General features: G+C 38.3%; 2 protein-coding genes across 5 annotated transcripts in view; one reads left to right on the plus strand and one right to left on the minus strand.

Annotated features, from left to right (window-relative positions):
* The window catches only part of rmdn1 (regulator of microtubule dynamics 1), a 34956-nt gene extending 28017 nt beyond the window's left edge, over window positions 1–6939 (plus strand). Inside the window, exons 9-11 of one of the 2 annotated variants that reach the window (XM_052023887.1) lie at window positions 2549–2608; window positions 4401–4534; window positions 6247–6939. In XM_052023887.1, coding sequence (XP_051879847.1) covers window positions 2549–2608; window positions 4401–4534; window positions 6247–6300 — 248 coding nt within the window. In that variant the 3' untranslated portion in view covers window positions 6301–6939. The remainder of the gene's footprint in view (window positions 1–2548; window positions 2609–4400; window positions 4535–6246) is intronic. The other variant, XM_052023889.1, reaches the window with a different exon arrangement.
* Window positions 6940–7091: 152 nt separating this feature from the next.
* Window positions 7092–26127, minus strand: part of LOC127574662 (NEDD4-like E3 ubiquitin-protein ligase WWP1) — a 151835-nt gene continuing 132799 nt past the window's right edge. For all 3 annotated transcript variants that reach the window (XM_052023883.1, XM_052023882.1, XM_052023881.1), the window contains exons 19-24: window positions 24061–24201; window positions 20986–21106; window positions 17830–17934; window positions 13573–13669; window positions 12273–12345; window positions 7092–8397 (exon numbers count right to left, since the gene is read on the minus strand). In XM_052023883.1, the coding sequence (XP_051879843.1) occupies window positions 8298–8397; window positions 12273–12345; window positions 13573–13669; window positions 17830–17934; window positions 20986–21106; window positions 24061–24201 (637 nt within the window). In that variant the 3' untranslated portion in view covers window positions 7092–8297. The remainder of the gene's footprint in view (window positions 8398–12272; window positions 12346–13572; window positions 13670–17829; window positions 17935–20985; window positions 21107–24060; window positions 24202–26127) is intronic.

Below are 26127 nucleotides of genomic sequence, written 5' to 3' on the forward strand. Positions count from 1 at the left end.
TGACTCTGTGAAAGGTGTTGATGTTCAGAGTGAACTGGGTGTTCTTGCACATAAATCACTGAAAGACAACATGCAGATTCAGCGAGCAATTAGGAAGGCAAATGGTATGTTGGCCTTTATTGCAAGAGGATTGGGTACAAGAGTGAAGATGTCTTACTGAAATATATAAGGCCCTGATGAGATGACATCTGAATATTGTCTCCCCTGTGAGGAAGATTGCGAGAGTGGAAATGCAAACAAGATTGGCCTGGGATAGGGGTATTGTCAGAAGAGGAGAGATTAAACATACGGGCCAATACTTAAATTTGGAAGATTTGAGAGGTGATCTTATTAAAACCTACAAAATTCTTGGGGGTCTGACACAATAGAGGCTGGGGTGATGTTTTCTCTGGCTGACCTGTCTAAAAGAAGGGGCCACAGACTTGACATAAGGGGTCATAGTCATAGTCATACAGCATGGAAACAGACCATTGGGCCCACCATGTCCATACTGACCAGTGGGGAGACATCTGTATTAATCCCATCTTCCAGCACTTGGCCCATAGCTTGCTCTTCTAGATGCTTCTTAAATGCTGTCAACAACTCTGTTTCTGCCACTCTCTCCAACAGTGTGTTCCAGGTACTCTCCACTCTGGGTGAAATAGGTATTCCTCAGATCCCTCCAAATCTCTTGCACCTTTCCTCTTGTTTTATCTGTCTTTGATACGGAGAATGGTTTCCTGCAGTCCACCCTGTCCATATCCCTCATAATTTTATATACTTCAATCATGTCCCCACTTACCCTCCTTCCCTCCAGGGAAAGCAGGCTCAGCATCTCTCCTCATAACTGACACCCTCCATCCCAGGCAACATCCTGATCAATCTCCCCTGCATCCTCCAGCACTTTCCTATAATTTGGTGACCAGAATTACATGCAGTACTCCAGCTGAGGTCTGACCAATGTTTTATAAAGTTGGAGCATAATCTCCCTTCTCTTGTATTCAGTGCCCCACTCGTATGCCTTCTTAACCATGCTACCTACCTGTGCTGCTACCTTCAAAGATCTTTGGACTTGTATACCAAGATCCCTCCGTTCCCCAATAATCCCTGGGACTCTACCAGTCATGGTGTATGTCCTAGCCTCATTGATACTCCCGAAATGCATCACCTCACATTTAGCTGGATTGAACTCCAGCTACCATTTCTCAGCCTATTGTATCAATGCATCAGTATCACTGTCGCCAGAGACTACACTCTACACTATCAACAACTCCACCAATCTTCATGTCTTCTTTCAACTTACTGATCGTGCTTTCTACATCCACATCATTCACGTATATTACATACAAAGGTCCTAACACTGATCCCTGTGGAATACTGTTAGTCACTGGCAATCGATCACAAAAACAACCCTCTACCATTACCCTCTGTGTCCTATTGCCAAGTCAAGTTTGCATCCAATTTACCAACTAGCCCTGGATCTCATGGGCCCTAGGCTTTTGGACCAGTCTCTTATGTGGGACCTTGTCAAAGGCCTTACTAACATTCTTGTAAACCACATCTACTGCACTGCCCTTATCAATACACTTTGTTACCTCTTCAAAACATTTAATCAGATTGGTCAAATGGGATCTGCCCTTGGCAAAGCCATGCTAGCTATTTCTGATTAGTCCTTGCCTTTCCAAGTAACCATTAGTCCTGTCCCTGAGAATTATTTCCAATGACTTCCCTACTATTTGTGTTAGGTTCACAGGTCCATAATTACCAGGCTTTTCCCTGCTGCCCTTCTTGAAAGGAGAGACCACATTTGCTGTCCTCCAGTCATCTGGTAGCTTGCTGGTAGCTTTCTAGATTTAAAAATCTCAGCCTGACCCCCAGCAATCTCTTTTCTTGCCTCCCGGAGCAGGCTGGGATAAATTCCATCTAGCCCTAGGAATTTATCCACATTTAAGCCTGCTAAAGCATCAAGTATCTCTTCTTTATTTCTGGAAATTTGCACTAGTCCACTATTAAGATAAGAAGACGTCTTCATGCAGAACATAGTGGGCCTTTGGAATTCTCTACCCTCTTGTCCTTAGCACCATTGATGTAGACAGGTGAAGGTGCACCGCCCCCCTTCCTGACATCAATGACCAGCTCTTTTGTTTTGCTGACATTGAGGGAAAGGTTGTTGTCATGATACCATGTTACTAAGCTCTCTATCTCCTTCCTGTACTCTGACTCATTGTTATTTGAGATACAGCCCACTAAAGTGGTATCATCTGCAAACTTGTAGTTGGAGTTAGAGCAGAATCTGACCACGCAGTCATGAGTGCATAGGGAGTAGAGTAAGGGGCTGAGGACACAGCTTTGTGGAGCACCAGTGTTGAGAACAATTGTGGTGGAGGTGTTGCTGCCTATCCTTACTGATTGTGGTCTGTTGGTCAGGAAGTCGAGGATGCAGTTGCAGAGGGATGTGTTGAATCCCAGGTCTCGGAGTCTGGCGATGAGTTTGCTTGGAATTATAGTATTTGAAAGTGGAGCTGTAGTCAATGAACAATAGTCTAATGTAAGTGTCTTTTCTGTCCAGGTGCTCCAGAGATGAGTGTAGGGCCAGGGAGATGGCATCTGCCGTGGACCTGTTTCAGCGGTAGGCAAATTGCATTGGGTCGAGGTGGTCTGGGAGGCTGGAGTTAATGTATGCCATGACCAGCCTTTTGAAGCACTTCATGATGGTGGATGTCAGAGCCACTGGACGGTAGTCATTAAGGCATGTTACCTTGTTTTTCTTGGGAACTGGGATGATAGTGGTCTTCTTAAAGCAGGTGGGAAGCTCGGGTTGAAGCAGGGAGAGGTTAAAAATGTCTGCAAATACCCCACCAGCTGATCTGCACAGGATCTAGGGACACGGCCAGAGACACCATCCAGGCCAGATGCTTTCTGCAGCTTCACCCTCCGGAAGACTGATCTTGCGTCCTCAGCGGTGACCATGGGTTCAGGTTCATTGGAGACTGTCGAGGTGGATGGTGACACATCAATCCCCTTTGGTTCAAAACACATTAGGGTTAGGGTTAGGCATTGTTTAACCTGATATCATGAGACATTAAGGGATCTGGAGTCAACATTGGAAAGCCTTAGTGTCACTCCTACCTGACTATGTCTTACTGTGCAGAGACCTCTCAGACAATGTATCCAGAGATTATAATGGTGGAATCAGGAATGTTGGCTTTTATGTGTAGTTTGGTGAGTATGGCTGTGTCAGGCTGCTGCTTGCTTAATCTGTAAACTAGCTCACATAGGTTGGATGCATGTTTCCAAACGTTTGTGAGAGGGACTTTGCAAAGTCAATAGAGGTGGTAGCAAATTTGCTGTGTCTGAATCCATTGCTTGGATTAGTGCTGGATGGAGTCCATCCCAGTTTCACTCTTTTTCTGTTTTACCTGAGTTAGCTGCTGAGTTATTTCAGAAGTTAAAAGCCAAACGCATTACTCTAGTCAGGAGTCAAACAGGTCATTCCAGGTAAGGGAGGTAGATCTCCTTCCTTGAAGAACATTAGTTAACCAGTTGGATTTGCAATACTCCATTCAATTTCTGATTACCATTACTAAAACGGGCTGTCACTGATGAGAAGTGGGGATCAATCAGTTAGAGGGCTGCTGTCAATTGTGGGAGAAAGGATCTAGCGATTATTGGTGGAGTGATAGGGTTGAGTGAGGGTCACAAAATTGTGGAGAGGATTGGAATTGATGCAGGGAGACATAAGCTAGTGGTAAACCAGTAAATTAATAACTCAAGTCTGACTCAGTCTGAGTTTGTCTTCCAGCACTAAGCTGGGCCTTCTCAGGGAGGTTTCCTTTAAATTGCAGTTAGGCAGGCCTTGTTTGCAATGGAAGGCTACAAGAATGGCCAAGGGAAAACACAGGATGCGCCAATTGTCAATGATTCTACTTTTTTCTTTTATTCATCAGCTGAGGAAGGACATTAGTGGATAATCAGTGGCTGCCAATTGGTTCATATTTAGGCATTTTAATTTCTAAGTATGACATATAGACCATTGTTAGCAGATTCTTTTTGCATTATTTTGTAAGGACTTCCTGGCCATTTGTGAGTAACTGTTGACAGGGCAGTTTAGGAGCAGCCTAAATGAATGTCCAGCAGGTGGAGATCAGGAACAAAAACCTTTTTTATTTTTATATTTTACCTCCTTCACCAAAACCAAAAACTTCAGATTACATTACTCCCACCTCGTTCATTAACATCTCTGTAAAGACCAAAAATTAAACAAGACATTCTTGATTTCTAATACTTTCTCATATGCTTCACTATGTGTGTGTGTGTGTGTGTGTATATATATATATATATATATATATATATATATATATATATATATATGCATCATGCTTTGTGTGGTGTTTGCATTTAATGTGCCTTTTATTTTGTAGCTGAACCAAATTTCTACAGTAAGAACTTACTAATGTTGGGGAAAACTTACATGAAATTAAAAAATGAGAAGCTGGCTTTGTTATGGCTGACCAAAGCAAGGGATTACCCTGCACGAAATGAAGAAGACAAGCAGGTAAACGTATCCAGTCTTGTTATTGCAGCTTTGTTGACTGGTGTGAACTTAACTTCCTAATATTCTTATCAATGATATGTCCAAACTTAAATGTTATTATTGTTAACGACCACAGGTTCTATTAATTCAGCTTGACCTGAACTTAGCTGAACCGAGTGTCCTTAATAATTACATGCCCAAGTTTAAATGGTTCAAGGCTGTGGATGGGTAAAGGCTGCGTAGCATTATCATACCGAATTTGGTTTAACAAAATTACTACTAAATTAAAAGATATCTTAGCAGATTTCTTTGTACAAATCAATAGCTGACCCTCTGATTTTCAGAATCCTTTATCATTGCAACTATTTTTAAAGAAAGAACCTTGTTGCAAGCTGAATCTGTTTTCATATCTAATAGTCCTCAAGTTTTACTTCTTGGCAGTAACTGGGGTTTTGAGGGAGAACATTACTGCCCATGGTGAGATAGAAGAATCTATTCCCCACTAGTTGTACTAAGTTCCAGGTTTTGGGAAATTACCCCAGTAGTTAAGCCTTCAATTAACAATATGGTGGAAAAGGTCGGTAAGCCATATATGGCAGCTTGCATATTAAATCAACTGCAGGGATAAAAATGAAAACCTTATATTTTAATTTTTGGGGGGTTTGGACGTGGCAGTTTATTTTGTATCCCTATTTGTCCTCAAAGGTGGTGGGTGCTGCTGGGAATGGAGTTCTAGGTTTAGATCCAATGTTTATAAAGGACCCACTTTTCCAAGTCAGGATAGCATGGAATGTGCAGGTGATGGTGTTCTCATTGCACTTGAAACCCTTGTCCTTCCTGCTGGTAGAGGTTGCATTGCTTGGGAGGTTCTGTTCAAGTAGCCTAGGTGAGTAATTGCAGTGCATTTTGTCAGTGGGATACAACTGCAGCCACTGTACGCTGGTGGTGGCTAGAGGGCATCTTGAGTTTAACTGCAGCTGAAGTCATCCAGATGAGTGGAGCTAATTACATCACTCCCAATTTGTGCTTTGTAGATGATGGAAAGCTTTTGGGCTGGCAGGAGATGAATCATATGCTGCAGGATATCCAGCTCGGACCTGCTCTTGCAATCACAGTATTAGTTTGGCAGGTTCACTTGAGTTTCTAGTCAGTGATGATACTGGGGGATTCAACAATGGTAATGCCATTCAATGTCAAGAGTAGGACTTGGTTATTAACTGGCACTTTTATGGCATGTGTTATTGCCCCTTTTCAGCCCATTCCTGATGTCTAGGTCTTGCTGCAGGTGACATGGACTATATCATTTTCTGGGGTGTTGTCAATGGAATTGAACATTGTTCAATTATCTGCAAACATCCCCACTTTTCACACATGATAGTAGACCACTGACAAAGCAGTTGAGTCAAGGACACTGCCATAAGGTACTCTTGCAGTAATGTTAGGGGGTTGGGTTATTGATCTAGAATTTCTGGGGGGAAAAAACCTGGTACTGGTGAGGGAAATCTTCCCCAAATTAGACCTACAACAGGTCAGCTAGGAAGGAAGAGAGGGAAGTTTAGGGTAACATCTTCAGTTAATTGTATTAAATAATTGAATATAAATAATTTGTAAAACAAAACATTGAGTACATTACTATATTGTGCCTTTTGTCTACATGATACAGGATGAATTTCTACTTATTAAAAAAATTCCCACAATATCTGTAGATAATCTCTCTCTTTTTCTGTTTTTAGGTTCAAAAGGAAGCCACTGAATTATTGAAATTATTAATAGGGTCAAGGACCTAGCTCTCAAGCCAGTCTTGTACAGCCCTCACTCAGTCACTGTGTGATACGATTAATTTAAGTTAATTGATTTCTCAAACATCAATGAAAAGGAATTTTATTAGTTTAATCACAAGAATTTACACAATTGTACAGCACTGATACAGCATTAACCAAATAAATATGTATATTTGTGTATCTTAAGTAGTGCTGCAAATTTGTGAATATTGGTGCAGTAAATAACTCAGCTAGCCAAAAAAAGAGTAAAGTAGAATGGTCTGTGTTTAACTTCAACTGCAGAATGTTACCAGTGCATTTGATAACCTAACATTACCCCTTAAAAATATCATATTATCTACTTCTTATAGTGCAGGGAAGCTCTTTCAATAGTAAGGCTTCCAAGAAAAGTTCAACAGAATCCCAAAATGACAAGATGAATCACCAGCAGGTTTACTAAGTGTTAATCCATCCTATATTTATCAGTAGTTTTTAAATTATTCAGAACATCGTGTGGTCTACAGCCACTTGGGTAACAGGATAGCAAGCCTTCCATTTACAACTAAAACATAAAAGATTAAAAAAAGAGATCAAAATAAAATCGGGTGCCTATTTTATTAAGCTTTGTTTGCACATAATTACAAATAAAAGTTTGACATTTTTCAAGTACCTGACAGATTGAAATTTCAGTGGTAATCTTGATATATTGTTGCAGTTACTAGCTTTTTGAAGTGCAGATGTGGTCAGTTGCTAAGTTGCTTTTATGGGTGGGGAACTACATAGTAAAAAGCTGCAGCAAAAACAGACCAAACTCGAGCTTTTACAAAACTTTTACAAATTAAAAACTTTAATGGAATTTACAATGTTTAAATTTAAAGCATTACAAATGTTACATTTCAAATGTCTATATCTCCCCAGTCACTGCAAGGAAGCACAGCGTGTTAGAAGTTGCAGTTCAATATAATTCACAATTATTTTTAAATAGATTTTTGTTACATGTCATTAAGTAAATGCCCTCAATACTGGTGAAACTATTTTAAATGTATTATTACATGTTTTTGAAATTTCTGAATTTAAAAAATAAATCACTTGATATTTCTCAGAGGTCAAAGGCCTATTAGAAATTATATTTCAAAGCCAGAAAAAGAAATAAACCTATGCATAATGTAATTTACACACAAACAGGATGTATACCATTGCAATGGGAAAACTAATTATACAACATTCCTTACAAATGTGCAAAACTTAATTGATTTATTTTTATTCCTGATTGATAAATGTAACTCTTCTAAAAGACTGAACATAAAAGCAGCAGAGGTAATATTTTGCATAATTACATTGTGAAAATTGTCCACATTAGCTTCTTGTATATAAAATAACATTAGTATTTGGGTCACTACCCAGTCTCTCTGCTTTTCTTTATTTCAGTATACTATACACAAGACGTACATAAACGGCAATAACACAAGAAAGTAAAGGAAAACTCATGTCAGCATTTACACATTCTATGATCTCAACAAGCCAGCAGCATTAAATCTAGATATTTGACAGTGTTTGGCATAAGCCTTAAATACTTCAGTGACAGCCATGCAAGAAATAACCCTGACAAGAGTCATTAGATCAGTGGAAATTGACCCACTGGGCATGTGTTTTCTTTTGCACTAAGGGGGCCTAATAGCACACCTACCAGATCACCTAGTAAGCTCTATAAAACTAGAGCCATGGATACTTCAGCTGTTTCTGATTTTAAAAAAAACATCATTCTATATTTCAGAAATCAGCCAAACTCTTTTCTCCCACAATATTTAAGGGAAAATGCAGGTATGTAAAATACTATATATGGTCAAGACAATTTGCATAATGACTGGAAGAAAAGCATGTTAATTTTTTTAGAATTCCAGATGTAAATTATTTCTCTAGGCAAATAGCTTATATACAAATAGACAACTGTGCAACTGTAAATAATTGGACAGAAACGAATACATTGTGATGCCATCTTTTAGTATCAACGTTATGTGCTGCATCTATTCTTGTCCAAATCCTTCAGTTTCTTCGATTGCAAAAAGCAGCTTCTCTTTTAATTGTTCATAACTTTTATAAGGTGGCAAATCCAAGCGGTTGAAGCTGTTGAAGAATATGTACATCAGTGAATATTTGGCTCAGTTTAAACATTATCAAATGTCCTGAATACATTTCAAATCAGTCATACTCCCTTCTCAACATTAGATGGCCCAACATGACTCTGTAGCACTTTGAACACTGCATTTTAATGTATCTAATATAACAAAAGAATTTGGAGATACAAGAATACTGCAGATGCTGGAATCTGCAGCAACAAATAAATAGCTGGAGGAACTCAGCCGGTCAAGTAGCATCTATGGAGGCAAACGACTGAGACCCAAAACATTGACAATCCCTTAGCCCTCACAGATGCTGCTTGACCTGGTGTTTTCCTCCAGCTGTTTGTTCTTTGTAACAAAATTTATTTTTTTCATTTTGGATGAAAAATAATGATTTGTATTTTTGAGCAGGGCCAGCATTTACTGCCCATGCCTAAATGTCCTTCATTGTAGTCATCTTGAACTAGTGGAGTTTTTCAGCTGACGATGTTGTTGAGGAGCATGTTCCAGGATTTGGATCAAGCGACCATCAAAGAATGGTGATGTATTTCCGCTTTAGGATAGAGTGTGACTTGGGAAATCTGCAGCTGGTGATGCTCCCGTGCGTCTGCTGCTCGTTTTTAGTGGTGTAGGGTATATGTTTGGGTGATGCTCTTGGAGTAGCCTAGAAAGTAACTGCAGTGCATTTTGCAGATGGTACACAATGCAGCCTCATAAAATACCACCATATTCTATTGTGTTAGGTGTGAATCCAACCAGTGAAGAGCTATTTCTCAATTCGCAGTGATTTCCATTTTACCATGGCTGCTTGATGCAATATTGGGTCAAATGTTGCCTTGCTATCAGGGAAAATAACCCTTGCCCCTATTGCCCAGAATGGCCGAGTGAAGCCTGAGCTACAATGTACAGATGGTGCACATTTTAGTCGTGGCGCACCCATGGTGCAGGGATTGAATGTTCAGGCAATTGAATAGGGTACTAATCAAGCTATCTGCTTTGCTGCCTTGTGTTATTGGAGTTACTCTCAATCCAGGCAAGTGAAATGCATTTCATCACATTCCTGACATGTCATGTAGATAGTAGAAAGGCTCTAGAAAGGTGAAGATTCATTCACTACAGGATACAAAGCCTCTGATGTGCCCTTTCAGCCTGAGTATTCATGAGGCTGGTCTAGTTAACTTTCTGCTCATTGTTGGGCCCCAGGATGTTGATGCTGTGGAACCTTGCAATGGGAATACCCCTCAATGTCAAGGGTAGTTAGGTTATCACAGAGACACAAAAGATTCTGCAGATGCTGGAATCTAGAGGAACTCAGCAGGTCAGGCAGCATCTATGGAGAGAAATAAACAGTCGATGTTTCGGGTTGAGACCCTGCATCAGGACTGGAAAGGAAGAGAGCAGAAGATGGGAGGGGGAGGAGTACATGCAGGCAAGTGATAGGTGAGTTCAGGTAATAGGTGAGTCCAGGTGAGGGGGGGGAAGGTAGGGGGAGGAGGAGAAAGAAGTTGAGAGGTGATGGGTAGAAGAGGCAAAGGCTGAAGGAGGAGGAATCTGGTAGGAGAAGACAGTGGACCATGGAATAAGGGGAAGGAGGTGGGGGATAGATAGGCAGGTCATGAGGGAAGGGGAAAGAGAAAGGGTCCACAGGAATGAGGGAAGGCAAAAGGGGGTGGGGTGGAGATGAGAGGAGGGGTTACCGGAAGTTAGAGAAATTGTTGTTGAGGCCGCCAGGTTGGTGACTACCAAGGTGAAATATGAGGTGTTGTTCGTCTAACCTGCGTCTGGGCTCAACATGACAGTAGAGGAGGCTGTGGATAGACATGTCGGTATGGGAGTGGGATGTGGAATTGAAGTGGATGGCCACCGGGAGATCCTTGCTTTTGTGGCAGATGGAATGAAGGTGCTCAACGAGGCAGTCACCCATTCCAGCTTCTGCCCTCTTCCCTTCTAGCCCAAAACGTTGACTCTTTATTTCTCTCCATAGATGCTGCCTGACCAGCTGAGTTCCTCCAGCATTTTGTGTGTGTTAATTAGGTTATCTATTGATGGAGGTGGTCACAGTCTGGCACTAAGTGGGAGAAAATACTTGCATCAAAATTTGGCCAATGTCCATGTTATCAAGATCTTGCAAGCATAGGTTTTTCATATTTTAAGTAGCAAATGGAACTGAACAACCATCCTCACGTTTACCTGATGAAGCACCTGAAGATGGCTGGACCATGTGCACTGCTCTGGAGCTGATATAATTCGACCCCAACAACCACTATCTTTGTGCAAGATGCAAATCTAGCTTAATTCTGGTTGACTTCAGTCACAGGAGCCACTGGCGAACAGCTCCAGACTTGTGTAGAAATAAGGTGCAAACCGGGTGAAGTTGCAGCAGAAAACTACATGCACATTAACCAGTGAAAGCAGCATGCACTAGATAGATCTGAGCAATCCCAATGTTATCAGTTCAATGTTATCTTGGTAAAGGCAATCAATCTCACTTTTGTCCATGTTTGGACCAAGTCTGTCATGAAGTCTGGGGCAGAATGGACCTGGTGAAAACAGTTGTTTGCTGATGATAAAGAATTCACTGATAGGGTGATAATTAACCAGATTGGATTCATCATGTTCTGTGTGAACAGGGTATCCCCAGGCATTTCTAGACTATTAGGTAGATGAAAGTAAAACTGCTTGGTTGGAATGATGACCTATTCTGAAATGCTAGTTTTCAGGACTACAGCCATGATGTCTGGTTTCACAGCCTTTGCTGAATCCCAATGGATGAACACTGGGTTCTGTCATGGCAGGAAACTCAGAGGAAAGCCAAGATGGATTATCCTCTGTGACCATCTTCAGCCAGAAGAGCCAAATGCCTGAGTCTGGTTTGGCATTCATGTGTTAGACTTTGCTATTACTGAGGAAACGGATATTTTTGGAGTCTCCTCCCTCCATTTGCTATTTAGGCGATCAGCATCATTCAGGCTGAATGTGTTATGATAGCAGAGGTTAGTTCTGAACTGTTAGCGTTGGGATTGCTCAGATCTGGCTAGTGCATGTTGCTTTCACTGTTCAGTATGCATGTGACAAACAATCTGCTGGAGGAACTCAGCTAGTCAAACAGTATCTGTGGGAGGAAAGGAATTGTGGACATTTCAGGTCAAAGCCCTGCATCAGGACCTGAGATATTTACAGATTGAAAGTGGCCCATGGTGTCTCATGAATTCAGTTCTGAGTAGCCAGGTCTATTCTGAATCCATACAGCATGAAAATAGTGCCACAACACCTTGAAGGGTATCCTTTATGTAAAGATTATACTCTATGTATCGGTCACTCAATCCAATACTGTTCTCAACAGAGGCATCTGTAATAGGTAGATTGGTGAGGACTGGGCCAAGTTAGTTTATTCCTCATGTTGGGTCACTTGTCACTCTCAGATTTTTGTACTGTGGGAAAGTACACAGAGTGTTCCCCAAGACCCCTGTTTTTGATATACTGTACATTGATTTGAATTTTAAAGACAGAGCACAAATTTAAAATCAGATGACAAAACTTGGAAACACAGGAAACACTGAGGAAGATAGTAATCCACTTAAGGAGAACACAAAGGCAGGTCGGAGAATGAGCAGATAAAATTCTGAAGACACAACATCTGTGAGGGGAAAGGAATTGGTGACATTTTGGGTTGAAACCCTGCATGCTTACATTTCTTTCCTCCCACAGATGCTGCTTTACCCACTGAGTTCCTCCAGCAGATTGTTTGTTGCTTCAGATTCCATCATCTACAATCGCTTGTCTCCAAATTTTTGGAGACATTGTATATGTAATAGTACAGATTTAAAACCATGGGTGTTCCTACTACAAGTGAAGACTAATGTATAGATGATTACTCACCAAGTGTGACTTCTAGGCAGCCATGTTTCTTTACCAACCTTTTCAATGCAAAACTTCTGAGGACCATTACTCCCTGTTGAAAAAGATCAATTATCACCCCGGCTAATCATCCACAATGCTTCATCTGTCATGCAAGATTAAATATTTCCAAAGGGTAATGCAAGTGAGCAAGTTAGAGAAGTTTATATATTTAAGTAGAAAGCAGGAAGATCTCACAAGCACAGCACTAACCAGGTCATTATAGCAGCTGGTTTGCAATGTAGCAGACTTTATTTATGATGATTTTCCTATTAATTGTTTCATTTCTGCGATATGCAGGGTTGCTCATCAGCCTGATATTAATTGTGCATCATTAGTTCGCAACAAGGCAGTAGTGGGAAAATGAGTGGTTCTCTAAGCTGCTGAAGTGAACAATTAGAGTCAACTACATTGGACACTAGATGCTTCACTTCTTTGTCTGCTAGCTTCTCTATTTATTTACCAAGTTTTTGATTCAATGCAACCAGCCCATTCAACCCATGCAAACACTCTCCCCAGCCCAACTCTTTCCCCCAACTTCCCAGCTCTTGAGTTCATGGACCCAAATGTCAGAGGCTGTGTTGAGTACTTTTAACGTTAATTATAAATCTCCCTACCCTCATTATCCAAATCCCTTATTCACATTAATCTGCTCTTACTGCTTAGTCCCAAATTTACTATGTTCCTATCCATGGTTTTATTTCCAGTAGTTCACTAAAATCAAGTCAAAAGCTTCTGGTACTCTTTGTTTTAACCAAAGATATTTGCATTCACATTTTTGGGATGCAATTATTAGAAGGAAAGAAAGCTGGAAACAAATTAACTTTAGTTGTTCTTATATATCTTATAATGACTGGCTATGGAGCAACAAAGATATAGGCAGCCTAATTAGGTGGAGCTCATGTATAGGCCTCAAAACATTGTAAAAGTAACAAATGGAAATAAAAATAATCATTCTCAGAGTAGCAGTGAAATGTAGCAATGTACCTGTATATCATAGTCCCACAAGTTTAAAAAATCTCATCTTAATCATTGAGTTTAGGAAGAAAACAGAAACAATATTTTGGAACATAACATCGAATGTATTATGCACACAGCCTTTATACTTCAATGTAAATTACTAGTTAAATGTTTCCACATACAAAGATGGAAAGCATTTGCAATAATGTTCTAATTATTAAATTGTTCTAACTCGAAAAAGCATCTACATTATTTGTATCCAATTTGGAAATTTGGCAAAGCTGCCGTCCAGAAGCAGTAACATTTGAGCAGTTTTGCCTACCTAGAAGCTCAGCAAATCCTCCCAATGGTAAACGGCAGGTACCGGTAACAAACTGCATCAATCGTAAACGCACCTCATTATCCATCTCCTTCACAAACTAGCAAAAAATATTCAAATTCACTTAAGGCAACATGAAACAAACCTATAAAATGTGAAATATAATAGAATGTCAATATTCACAAAAATAGAGGGACTAATCCCTCTCAAGACAGAGATCGATAATTTTTGGTTATTAAGGGAATCAAGGGATATTGGGCTACTATACGAACATGGCACTGAGGTAAAGAATCAGCCATAATCGTATGGAATGAAGCCTCCTTTTGTTTCTATTTCCTAATAAATAAATTCCAGCATGATTCTGTAAATTAAATGTAGGTTAACACTTCTTTTAGTAGTTGAATAAGAGTGATAAAGGGATACTTTTTTTTCTGGGCTTTTAAATACTTTTTTATTTTAGGTGACCTGACTGAATCCTCTTTGAATCTCAGAGCTGCTCTTAGTTTAACCACAACCCCTTCAAAAAACATTTGAAAATGATCTGCATAATTGAGGTGTATTTTAGAATTTCTCAAAATAATTTTAGTAAGAACTAATTTTTATAACTATATTAAAGATGAAATCCATTAATTTTTCTTTCCTTGGATTGAGAATTGAAAACATGACCTTTATTATTTACCCCTTAAAGTAACAGTACCAGCAGGGCCAGCACAGTGGTGCAGCTAGTGTCTCATAGCTCCAGTGACTTCGTTAAATCCTCTCCTTTGGTACTGTTTGTGTGGAATTTGCACATTCTCCTGCCACTTATGTGGGGTTTCCCCAGAAACTGGTTCCTGCCCCCCACATACAAAAGATGTGTGGGTTGATAAGTTGACTGGCTACTACAAATTCCTCCTATTATGTAGATGTACAGGTAGAATCTGGGGGAGTTGATGGGTGTTGGGAGAATAAAATGGGAGTAGCATTAATGGGTACGTGATGGTTGGCCTGGACTCCATGTGTCAAAGGGGTTGTTTTCTGTGTTGTACGATCCTATAAGTACCTGAAGAACAAAGTATGGTCACAACAGAATGTAGGTACAAACCCGGATGTTGGGAAAGGTGCAGATCCTATTTGCAGATTTTGATGCAATGAACTAGATTTAATTAACAGGGAAAGGGACATGAGCATTGATAATAATAGTGATCATAACGTAATCAAGCTGAATGTATAACAAACAAGAAGTGCTAGAAATACTCCACAGTTCAGTCATTATCCGTGAACTTAGAATCGGATTTAATGTTTCAGGGTGATGACCATTCACTAGAACTACCTAAAAGCAAAGGTTCCAATGGCAGGGCATTAACCTGAAATGTTAAACCTGAATAACTTGAACATTCTCCACCTGACAAATGTGAATGAATCTTTGAAAGAAATGATTAAAGTAGTGGGCAGAGGATTGTCTATGGATGTTATTAATATGGACTTCCACATACGTTTGATAAAGGTTTTTTGATTGTAGCCAAGGTGGATGATCAAGCAATTAAAGGCAGTTACTGACTAGATTAGAAAACCAGCTGAATGGAAGGAGATAGAGAATAACAATAGCAGGCAGAATGTGGTTATCTTGCTGGCGGTCATTTGAAACCCCGTCTCTACACCAATTAGCTAGATGATGGGGGTAGAAAGCTACATATCCACATTTGTTAATGACATAAAATTAGGCAGCAATAAGGAAAAAAAAAAAGTATGAACAGATGAATCAAAATGTGGCATATAGATTACAATTTTAACAAATGCAATATCACCCATTTTGCATCTAGAAAGGATAGAATTGACTATTTTCTGAATAATAAACAACTAGAAATAATGCAACTCAACAGTCTTAGGGAGATCATTAAACTGTTGTAGACAAAAGCAGAAAATCATTGGAATGCCTTATACCATGAGGATTAAAAAACAGAGCGGGGGAGAGGCAGATAGAAGTTAGTGTCGCCCTTACAAAACCCTAGTTAGATCACATCTGATGCATTCTCAGCATTCCTGGGTGCTCCACCTTAGGAGGATCTATTGGCCTTCATGGAAGCTCAGTGTGGACTTGTCAGAATAACATCAGGACTCTTAAGTGTTGAACCAAAAGGGGAGATTCCCCAACTAGGCTTTGGAATTCCCTGAAATTTATTATGTAAAGAAACAATTTGATCATAAATTTCAAGACATTATGGAATAGACAAATAATTCCTGCTGGTTTGAAAGTCTAGGATTAAGGAGCATAGTTGGAAAAAAAAAGCCAGTCTTTTTATGGAGTAAAAAAAATTAGGGAACATGTTTACATACAAAGGTTGGCAGAAATTTTAAACTTCACATTTTTAGTTTCATCCAAATATTTGTAGATTTGCTTATCAGAGGTGTAAAGGAATAAAGGGAATTAGCTATGCAGACTGTTTATTGCTCCAGATTCCAGCATCTGCAGTCTCGTGTCTGCATTGTGTAAAAGAGTAGGGGCGTCACGTTACAGCTTGATCAGTCCGCACTTAGAGTATTATGTACATTTCTGGTCGCTACACTACAGGAAGGATGTGGTGGCATCGAAGGAGTGCAGAAGAGATTCACTAGGATATGGCCTGGAATGAAGGGCTGTAGTTATAAGGAGAGACTGGATAAAATGGGTTTATTCTTATGGAATGTAGGAGGCTGAGGGGTGACCTTATAGAGATTTATAAAATTATGAGGGTCATGTATAAGGTGAATGGTCACAGTGTTTTTTCCCGGGATAGGGGAGTCTAAGACCAGAGGACATAGGTTTAAGGTGAGAGGGGAAAGATTTAAAGGGGACCTGAGGGGCAAGTTTTTCCACAGAGGATGGTGATTATCTGAAGTGGTAGAGACAGATATAATTACAATGTTTAAAAGGCATTTGGACAGGTACTTGGATAGGAAAGGCAAAAAGGGATATAGGCCTAATGCTGGTAAATGGGATTAGCATAGATAGGCATCACAGCTGGCATGGACCAGTTGGGCCAAAGGGCCTGCTTCCATGCTATACAAATCTATGACTCTCATTATGCTCCAGAACAGGCATAAATGGACTAAATGGCCAATGCTTGTCAGAGGAAAAGCAAGAAGACAAGATTGCAACAAGGTAAAAGTTTAAATCCAGAAGGTTTTATGAAATGTCAGAAGTTACACCTTAAAAACCTTGAGGAGGTCTAAGTTGAAGACGTAAGGTTAACAGAGATTCTGTGTTTACCAGATAAAGTAAGCCTTGTAAAGTGTATGGTCAATATTTAATTTATGCCGCTGAGAACGATATGTTGTAACTACAACTTAGTTATGGTAGGATAAGATGAATACCAGATGGCTGCATGTGGCAAAACTTTACAATAAAGTCAATACACAAAATCATTAATTCAGTCTACTGAAGACATGTTCTGTTAACTTCTCAATATAACTGAACAATTCATCTTAATATCTAAGCTTTTTAACAACCTATATTTAAATGAACCTTGCTACCTTGTAATCAACAGATTCTAGCTCTAGCTGAATTAATGATATCCAAGTAACTGTAATAAGTTATACCCTGTTAATTAGTGACTTTTAGTCAAGTGTCAACTGCAACCTCAAAAACTAACTTGATAGGAATATTGGTTAACTAAAAGATATACATAAAAAATTGCAAGTGCTGGAAAACAAATGAAAATAAAAGTTGCTGTAACTGCACCATCTGTGAGTTAACAGCAGCTAATTTGGATGTATTGGAGCACACCCTTCTTAAAAAGCATTGCTTCATCGGTTCTAATCTACTCTGTTAGACATCTGATTGAAATAGTAATTCTTGCTGTTGTCTGGCTTTATCTTTGGCAAAAAAAAGTTACATTATTCTGTTTCATAGCTATGAAAGCAAATATTTGATCCAGTTTTTCCTATAATTGCAGTCACAGCAAAATGTAATTCTAATGCAGTATGTGCCCAGGGAAATGCACACTGTATTATCAGAAAACAGAAACAGATTTATTATTCATAACAGGCCAAGATGCTGGAATATAGTGAAATGTAGAATCAAATCCAACAAAGCACTGTTTTTCTGTGATGACAGATTTTTAAATAATGATTCAAAAGCCTTATTAATGAAAGAGAAGTGAAAATCCCTATTTGTGATTTCAACTCCAGGATGCCCTCCTCTTAAATCACATACATGCAATTCATTACATTTAGAATTAAAATATAGCTAGCAAGCTTAGACTGGATGTCTATCATTTTCAGGAATTCTATGATTCATACCTGCCAGAACCAAATGATTTGTTTGCTGTTTCTGGTGTAATGGCGGTAGACTGTATTTCTCTGCCAATCAGTAAGATCTACTTCTTGCATACCACAGAGCATAACCTGTACCGAGAGACAGTGAGGCTTTAATTTGTAACTGTACGAGTCGCTGTGTCAACAAGCAATCCCACAGTGATAATTAATCCTTTCAGAACTCAAATTAAACATTAGTCAGATTCCAGACAGAGAAAAACTCCAGTGTAAAGGAGGATAGCAAATTAGTGGTGAAAGTCAGAGCAAGACATCCTGATGATTCCATGCAGGTATTCTCAATTTCATTACAAAATGAGGTGCCATATTCCCCATAAGAAAGACATGTAGAGAAAGGGGAAAAGCAGAGGGGGGAGGGGGGAAGGGTTATTAAACGGTAGAGTGCAGCTGAGCATTAAAAAGCAGAGCAAGGGGGAGGGGGCTAAAGAGCAGAATGGGAAAGAGTTTAAAGAACAGGGCCAGAGCAGTGAGGGTGGGTATTAACGACCAGAGTGTGGTGGGGTTGAAAGGGAGGCAAAAGGAATGAAAAGGAGCACCAAAGGGGAGAAGAGAAGAGCAGATTGTCTGGCAGAGTGGAGGTGATGGGGAGTTTCGGAAATTTGCTACTCAAATAAATTTTAGCTTTATCACTGCCACTTAAAAGTTTATAGCAAGTTTGCAGTTGCTACTGATGTAGCGGTTGTGACGTGACCTAGCAAGATAGGTGTAACTAAATCTGTGGAAGAATACAACATAATATTATGATATTAAAAAAATTTTGCAGCCTGTTAAGTGGGCAAGGGAAACAATAAATACATCACCTACACCTTAAAAATAAGGAAATGAAAGAGGTGGATGAGTAAAGGGATCTGGGATACTGATGAAATCATGAAAAGCAGTATTGAAGGTCAGCAATACATTGAGAACAGTAACAAAGCAGCAAAGCATTTTTCATGGTGCATATAATTTACCAGTAAAGTTACAAGAGGTGCAAAGCAGCACTGAGAAAGTGGGAAAAAATGGATTTACAAGAATGGTTCCAGAAATGAGATATTACAGCAATGTAGAAAGATTGAGCAGATTAGAGCTTGTGAATGGAAAGAATAGAGAAGACAGGCAGTGATTGTTTCCACTCAAGAGAAAATCCAAAAATAATAAATCAAAAACAAAATACTTACGGACAAGAAAAATTTTCCCTATTCGAGTGTGGTTACAATGTGAAACAGAATGAAGTTGAGGCAAATAGCTTAGATTTTCAAAAGAATATTAGAGGAATCCAAGAAAGAAAAAGACAGATATTTGCTGGAAGATCACGACAGACAGAATTGGAGAAGGGAAGAGTATGAACATCAGCAATATTAGTTGCCTGAATCGCTGTTTTCTATTCCCATGGCATATATTCTAGGTAATTCTAAATTAATTTTTTGGAATATAAAATACAGTCCAGGTTAAAGCAACAGATTGGTAACTATTTTCCAATATTTATTTCACCTCTTCTTTCTTTTATTATGGTCCTAAATTGATCAATATATTGATGATTTTATTTAATTTTCCTGTCCAGTTGTAGGCTTTCATTTTGGAATTGGTTCAATAAACCTGCCAGAAAATTCGACATTAACCAGAAATCGCAAAAGATATTCTTGACTAGTGCTGAAGTGAAGGAATTTGTTTTCCCAAAAGGTGGGACTTTATTTGGACCAGCTCTTGTGCCCCTTCCATATGCCTATCACACAGATGCACTTAAAAAGGTAGACATCTTGCTCAGTCCTCAGTTTGGCTATCTAGGGGACAGAGAAAAAGTTGTATGTTGCTTGCAACAACGCATTCAATTTAATTGCTAGAAGTCTCTTATAAACTTGAAGGGATGGATAGAATGGTTCAATATGGATATAAAGGGATAGCACAATGGCAGAACTAATGGAGCAGCTGCCTCATAGTTCCAGTGACCCAGATTCAACCCTGGTCTCCAGTGCTGTCTTTGTGAAATTTGTGCATTCTCCCTGACATGCATGGGTTTGCTCCAGGTTCTTCAATTTCCCAAAGGCATGCGAGTTGGTAGGTTAATTGGCCACTATACTTTAAGTTGTGTGGCAAATGTTGAGTGAATGGTAAAATCTTTGGAGAATTGGTTACAGGGAAAATTAGTGAGAGAAAAGGATTGGTCTGTGAGCTGGTGTAGAATTGATGTCCCAAATGGCCCCCTTCTATGTCATAAGGAAAGATGGAAATAAAATTGGCTAAGGAAGAGAAATAAATGCTATATTTTTTGTTGGAAGAGTAATATATGGCAATATAAACTAAACTACAGTTATATGAAAGAAAAGAGTACAAAAAGAGATAATGTGTATGTGCAGAAATCTTCAATTGTCACTAGTTAAGTTGATTAAGAAAAATAGCATAAGCAGCCTTACATTGTTATTCAAATGCATAACGAAGTAAGGAAATTATGTTTAAATGCTTAACACTGGTTATGTCCCAGATGAAGAAATTGCAAGAGTGATTTAGCAAAATAGCAGCAGGTTTGGGTGATTTCAGTTATGTGGAGAGACAAGAAAACCTATCCTTAGAACAGATAAAATTAAGAGGAGATTTGACAACATATCAAAATCATGGAAGTATTTTGATAGCGAAAAAGGACAAACTGTTTCCAGGGGCAAAAGCTGAACAAGTAAAAGGCATGAACTGATTAGAAAAAGAACCAGTGGCATCCTGTTAAAAAGAAATTACCCAGAACTTTGTTGTGATTGGAAGTGAACTGCCTGAAAATGTAATAGAAACACACTCAACAGTAACTTTCAAAAAGGGAACTGAATAAATACCTAAAGAAAATAAAAGCACATGCCAATAGGAATAAAATTAGAAGATTGAAATGCATCATCAAAAAGCAGTCACAGGCTTTATAGGCAAGAAAACCACTGTGTGTTCCATGATTCTAATGGTCCTAAATTTAAAATATTTCTGTTAAAATCATATACTACACAATAAATTAACATGCAATTTATTTCTAATACTCAAACTGAAGGTAAGCAATGTTCATGAGAGAGTAATACTATCTACTTTCCATTTTATTAGTTTTCAATCAATTACATTTTTACTTAATTTGTCCAAGGGATGAAACTTCAATAGCAAGGTTAACAATCTCACCTCCAGCTCTTTTTCATCAAAATACTGGAGCCACTGTAGAGGTACTACCTCATTGAAGCCATCCAAGAAAGCTCTGGTCTGTTCTTCCACCCCACGAGTAAATCGCCATTCTGCCATAAGACTGCAATGCAGAGATATGATTCAAGTAAATGCATAAAGAACTCAGCTTAATTGATGTAAACCACAAACTAAAAACAGCTTGTGAATTCTGACTATACCAAATGCAATAAGTGAATCGCAATATCTGGAAGAGAACAGAAAAGTCAAGAACAATAATAAATAAAAAGGCCAGATTAGACAGACAGTCAGGTCCATCATTACATTCTATACATTTTCTGTTCATATTCACATGGGAAATTACTCCTGAGTATTTTGTTTGCGACTGAACCCAGTTTCACATGTGTGTCAAAATACTCCATGGTTATATTGTGGTTAACCAACCATTGCATGTCGATGATCTGGACTGCTAATTAGGAGACAAGATTTCAAATCTCATATGGCAGCTGGGAAATTTAAATTTGGGCAATTAACTTACAACTGAAATTAAAAAGATATTATCTGTAATGGTGACCAGGGAGCAACTGGACAGGAGTAATCCTTGGAGAAGGAAATTGCCATCCTTTCTACATTTGGCCTCTGTGTCACTCCAGACACACATGTCCTATGAAATAGACTAGCAAGTCATTAAGTTCAGGTGCAGTAAGGAATAAGCAATAGAATAATACTGGTTTAATCAGTAATGCCCAAATCCTATAAATAAACAAGTTTGAAAATAAGTTGTCCATGGGGTTGTTGAGTTCTTAATGAATCCTAATTTCCAAATATTTTATATTGACCCATACTGATGACAATGATTAAACTTTAAGCAGTATAAACATGGTCAGATTACAATTACTAAGCAAGTTGTGATTCACAGAACAAATGAGTGAAATATATAACCCATTATAAATAGTTTGCATAGAAATGGTGTTGGGAGAGTCTGACCTATTGGTTTATGCTTCTAGGTTCTCAAAGGGGTTACTCCTAACCTCTCATCTTGAGGTCTTCTATTCACTCTTGCTTTTGGGACCCCCTCCTTAAACTTCTACTATAATACATAGTCTCAAAATGCTACCTGACCTGCTGAATAGTTCCATTTCAGATTTTCAGCATCTGCAGTATTTTGCTTTTGGAAGCCTAAAATCCGATAAATTAAGTTTACATTCATCTTTGCATTGTTCACCCCAGGTGCCAGTGAAAATTCTTAGAGATACTGGGGCTAGTCAATCTCTCTTGCTGGACAGTGTTTTAAATTTTGGTGAAGAAAGTGACACTGGTGAAGTAAATCTAGTACGAGGCGTTACAGGTGAGACCATGTCTGTACCTTTTCACAGGGTGATTTTAAAGTCAAAGTTCGTAGAAGGACCAGTCGAAATAGAAGATAAAGGACAGTGTAGCATGATAATTATTAACATTACTAACTCTATGCGCGGTTAAAATTTTCTTGGGAAAAATTTTTTTTTTAGGTGGGAGGTGTTATGGACTCAGTGAAAGTCTCTTTAAGATAGAGAGTGTGTGTGTATGTGTGTGTGGGGCGTGCTTACGTCAATAGAAGATAAAGGACGTAATGACGTTGTGGAAGAAGAAGAAGAAAGAGAGAGAGAGAAGGGAGAGAGACACCAGCCTGCTTGTTTTCTCTATCGATGGATGAGAAACAATAACTGTGTTTGCCACTGAAATCCATGTATGGAAGTTGGAAGTAATCCGGTGGAGTTCACTTTGTTGCTGACCTGTAGAAGGAAACAGGTATTTGTATGTGGACGACCACGGTTCGGATGCTTTTCGGGGTGAGGAAGTCACTACCGAGTAAACACTGAAGTGTCGTTTGGGTTCCATTGTGGAACATTTGGAGTTCGTATGTACTCTCTCTATGTTTTTCTACATCTACATCTTATCTTCAGACAACGGTGGTTGTTGAAGAAGCCCTTGCTTAGGTTTCACCTTATGGCTTGCGGAACTGAACTTTAAGAACCATTCAGGAACTGGGAGTTTTGGACTTTGTCACACACACACACACGACGAGTTTAGTTTTGGGGTTAACGTTCGAGGTTTAACATTTTTGAATTCTAACATACTAACATTTTTACTTTTATTTTACATATTATCAATAGTAGTGATTAATAAAATAGTTTTTAACACTGAATCATGCTCAGTGTGTTTCTTTTGTTGCTGGTTCGTGACAAAATGTACACAAGGCAACCCCAGCTTGTTTAAGCTTGGATCTTGCAGCTCTTCCCATTACATCATTTGTTTTTCATAACTGATGGATTGCTGAGAGATAGAGATGTCGTAGCACAAAGAAACATGTCTTTGCACTGAAAAGATATGCTATTCTTGATGGTTAATGCCCTTCCTCAAGCTTATTGGATGAAGCTTATTGAACCTTTACTTCTATGTTTAGCTTCCCGCTACTACTTACCCTATTGATTTGCATTCTCCTGTATTTTTGCTGATAATATCTCAATTCACATCCCTATTTTCATATCTCTACATGGCCTCGCACCATTTCTCTGTAAATGCCTCCAACCATTCAATGTTTTGGGATATCTGACCAACTCCAGTTCTGATCTCTTAATTATACCAAAATTTAATCAACCAACCATTTGTGACCATGCATTCAACTGCTAAGCTCTTAGTTTGGAATTCCCCTCCTAAACCTTTCTATCTATTCACATTTCCTTACAATCGTTTTTTAAACCTACCTCACTAACCAATGTTTCTATCATCTACCTACTATCTTTTTATGTGGCTTGATATCAATCATTGTTTGATAACACTTCTATGAATTACCTTTTGATATATTAAAGATACTACATAAACTTATTGTCATTGTAGAGACCAAGAATAGGAAGATGTACAATTGAAACATCAGAGCTGTAACTTGTGGAAGTATAAAATTACAATGTGATAAATATGCAGGCAGTTTCACACTAATCATTATATTTACAATGGGTAAAGCTGACAAAAGCTGCACACAGACTAATGATTTGAACACATTATGACTGATGTATTTTGGATTAAATAAAACATTCTTACCCAATGTACTCTTCTTTATTTTCCTCTGTCACTAAGATATTTGATCCTCCTGGCTTCAGTTCATGGGAGGTAACTTTTCCTAAAATTTCCATGTCAACAGCAAAATACATTTCAAGGCCACATTCTTCTATATTGTTATCCCTACAAGAAATGATTTGTTGGTATTATAAAACATTGGTGCACTTATTTGTCAATTAAGTATTATTTGCTATTATAATTTCAACCCAGTGTGATTCTATTGTTGGTCTTCCTCCAACTGAATCATACAGATCAGGATATGTCAACTGATTTCAATGACAAAAGTGCTATAACTGGATTCAAACAAATAATTAAGCAGGCTTGTAAGAAAAGTAACAAGTGCAGCCAAAATTAGTTTGCATGGTTTGAAGAGAAGAAAACTCATGGAAACAATGTGAAAGAGAAACAAATATTTCTATAAAAATGTGATACACTAAAAATCCTTTTGTTTTTTTTGGTGCATGTTACATTTGAAACCAGTATTTTTCACTCTTGTTATTAGAATGCAATGTTTATCACTACAATATTTCAACTGTAAAAAAAATTGTTAGATTTCACTAGAGACCATTGTTAGTTCCCATATGTATTTTAAAATGTCTTCCTCCCAGCAGATTTACAAGGAGAGAGAATTTTGATTTTGTAGACTAAAGGATAATTCTAAATAAGGCTCCTGAGAGGAAATTCAGAATTGTGGGCAATAACTAAATTCCCTCTGACATGTATACCGACTTGGATAATGTTTCAATCAATAATGTTTCATCAACCAGTTAGTTCTGATGAAAGGTAACTGACTCAAAACATTAACTTTTCCTCTCTACAGATGTTGCTTGAACTGGCCGTTTCCAACATTTTGTGTTTTTGTTATGTTCAAGCATCCACATTATTTTGTATAGTTTCATTAAAGCTCAATACCTAATCAAAAATCAATTTAAAAATGAAGCAAACCAAGAAAGTCAAAAATTAAGTTATAAATACTGATTGCACAGCATTTAATGACATATAGAGGCAACCAGAGCTACAAAATGTGAAATCCTTTTTAACTTTGATATGTAGAGCACAGAAAATGGGTAAAACAAAATGTTCAAAATCATTTTACTTGAGGTCATTAGTACTGAAAGGGATTAAAGATATTCATCTTATTATTCTGAGGAAATTTCAAATCCTGTACCGAAATTTCTTACAACATGACCAGGAATGAGGTTTCCACCACAGCGCTACCAGGAAGCAGAGCGTAAATTTAGACTGAAATAGTGCTAGTTAGGTTATAATTCAAGTATTCATTAAAATGCATTTGCAAATTCATAAACTTAAAAATCTTCATTCAACCAACATAAAAAGCTTAATAGAGCATAATTAGTTATTTCTGTTTTCCATTAACAAATATTCATTGATGATTATTCCAAGGATGGAAATGTCAAATACTGGAGGGCATAGCTTTAAGGTGACAAGGGGGAAATTGAAAGATGATTTACGAACCAAGTATTTATTTTAAAACACAGAGTGGCAGGTGCCTGGAACGCACTGCCAGGGGAAGTGGTGGAAGCAGATATAATAACAATATTTAAGAGGCATTGAGACAGACACATGAACAGACAGGGAATGGAGGGATACAGACCCTGTGCAGCAGTTTAAATTTGCATCGTGGTTGGCACAGACATCATGGACTGAAGGGTCTGTTCCTGTGCTGTCCTATGTTCTAACAATATAACACCGAGAACTTGTGCAGTTTTATTATTACAGCTAGAAACAGATTTATCACAAAAATAAACAATTTTAATTATGCTGTCTAATCATTTATCTATGAGTAACCTCATTATAAAACACTGGAAATCACTTCAAAAAATATCTACACTGAATCATTTACTAATTTCATCAGTGCACATTAGACAGTTCAAAATTAATTACATTTTAATATGTAAAAACTTTTAAAACATGCCAATTTGTACTCACCATTAGCAGCATGTCAACATCCTGACCATATTAATTTAGGCATTTGTGGCAAGATGAGTTTTAGACATAACTTTAGATCATGGTTAAGGATCACAGAAA

The sequence above is a fragment of the Pristis pectinata genome, chromosome 9, assembly GCF_009764475.1.
Source record: "Pristis pectinata isolate sPriPec2 chromosome 9, sPriPec2.1.pri, whole genome shotgun sequence".
Classification (NCBI taxonomy): Eukaryota; Metazoa; Chordata; class Chondrichthyes; order Rhinopristiformes; family Pristidae; genus Pristis; species Pristis pectinata.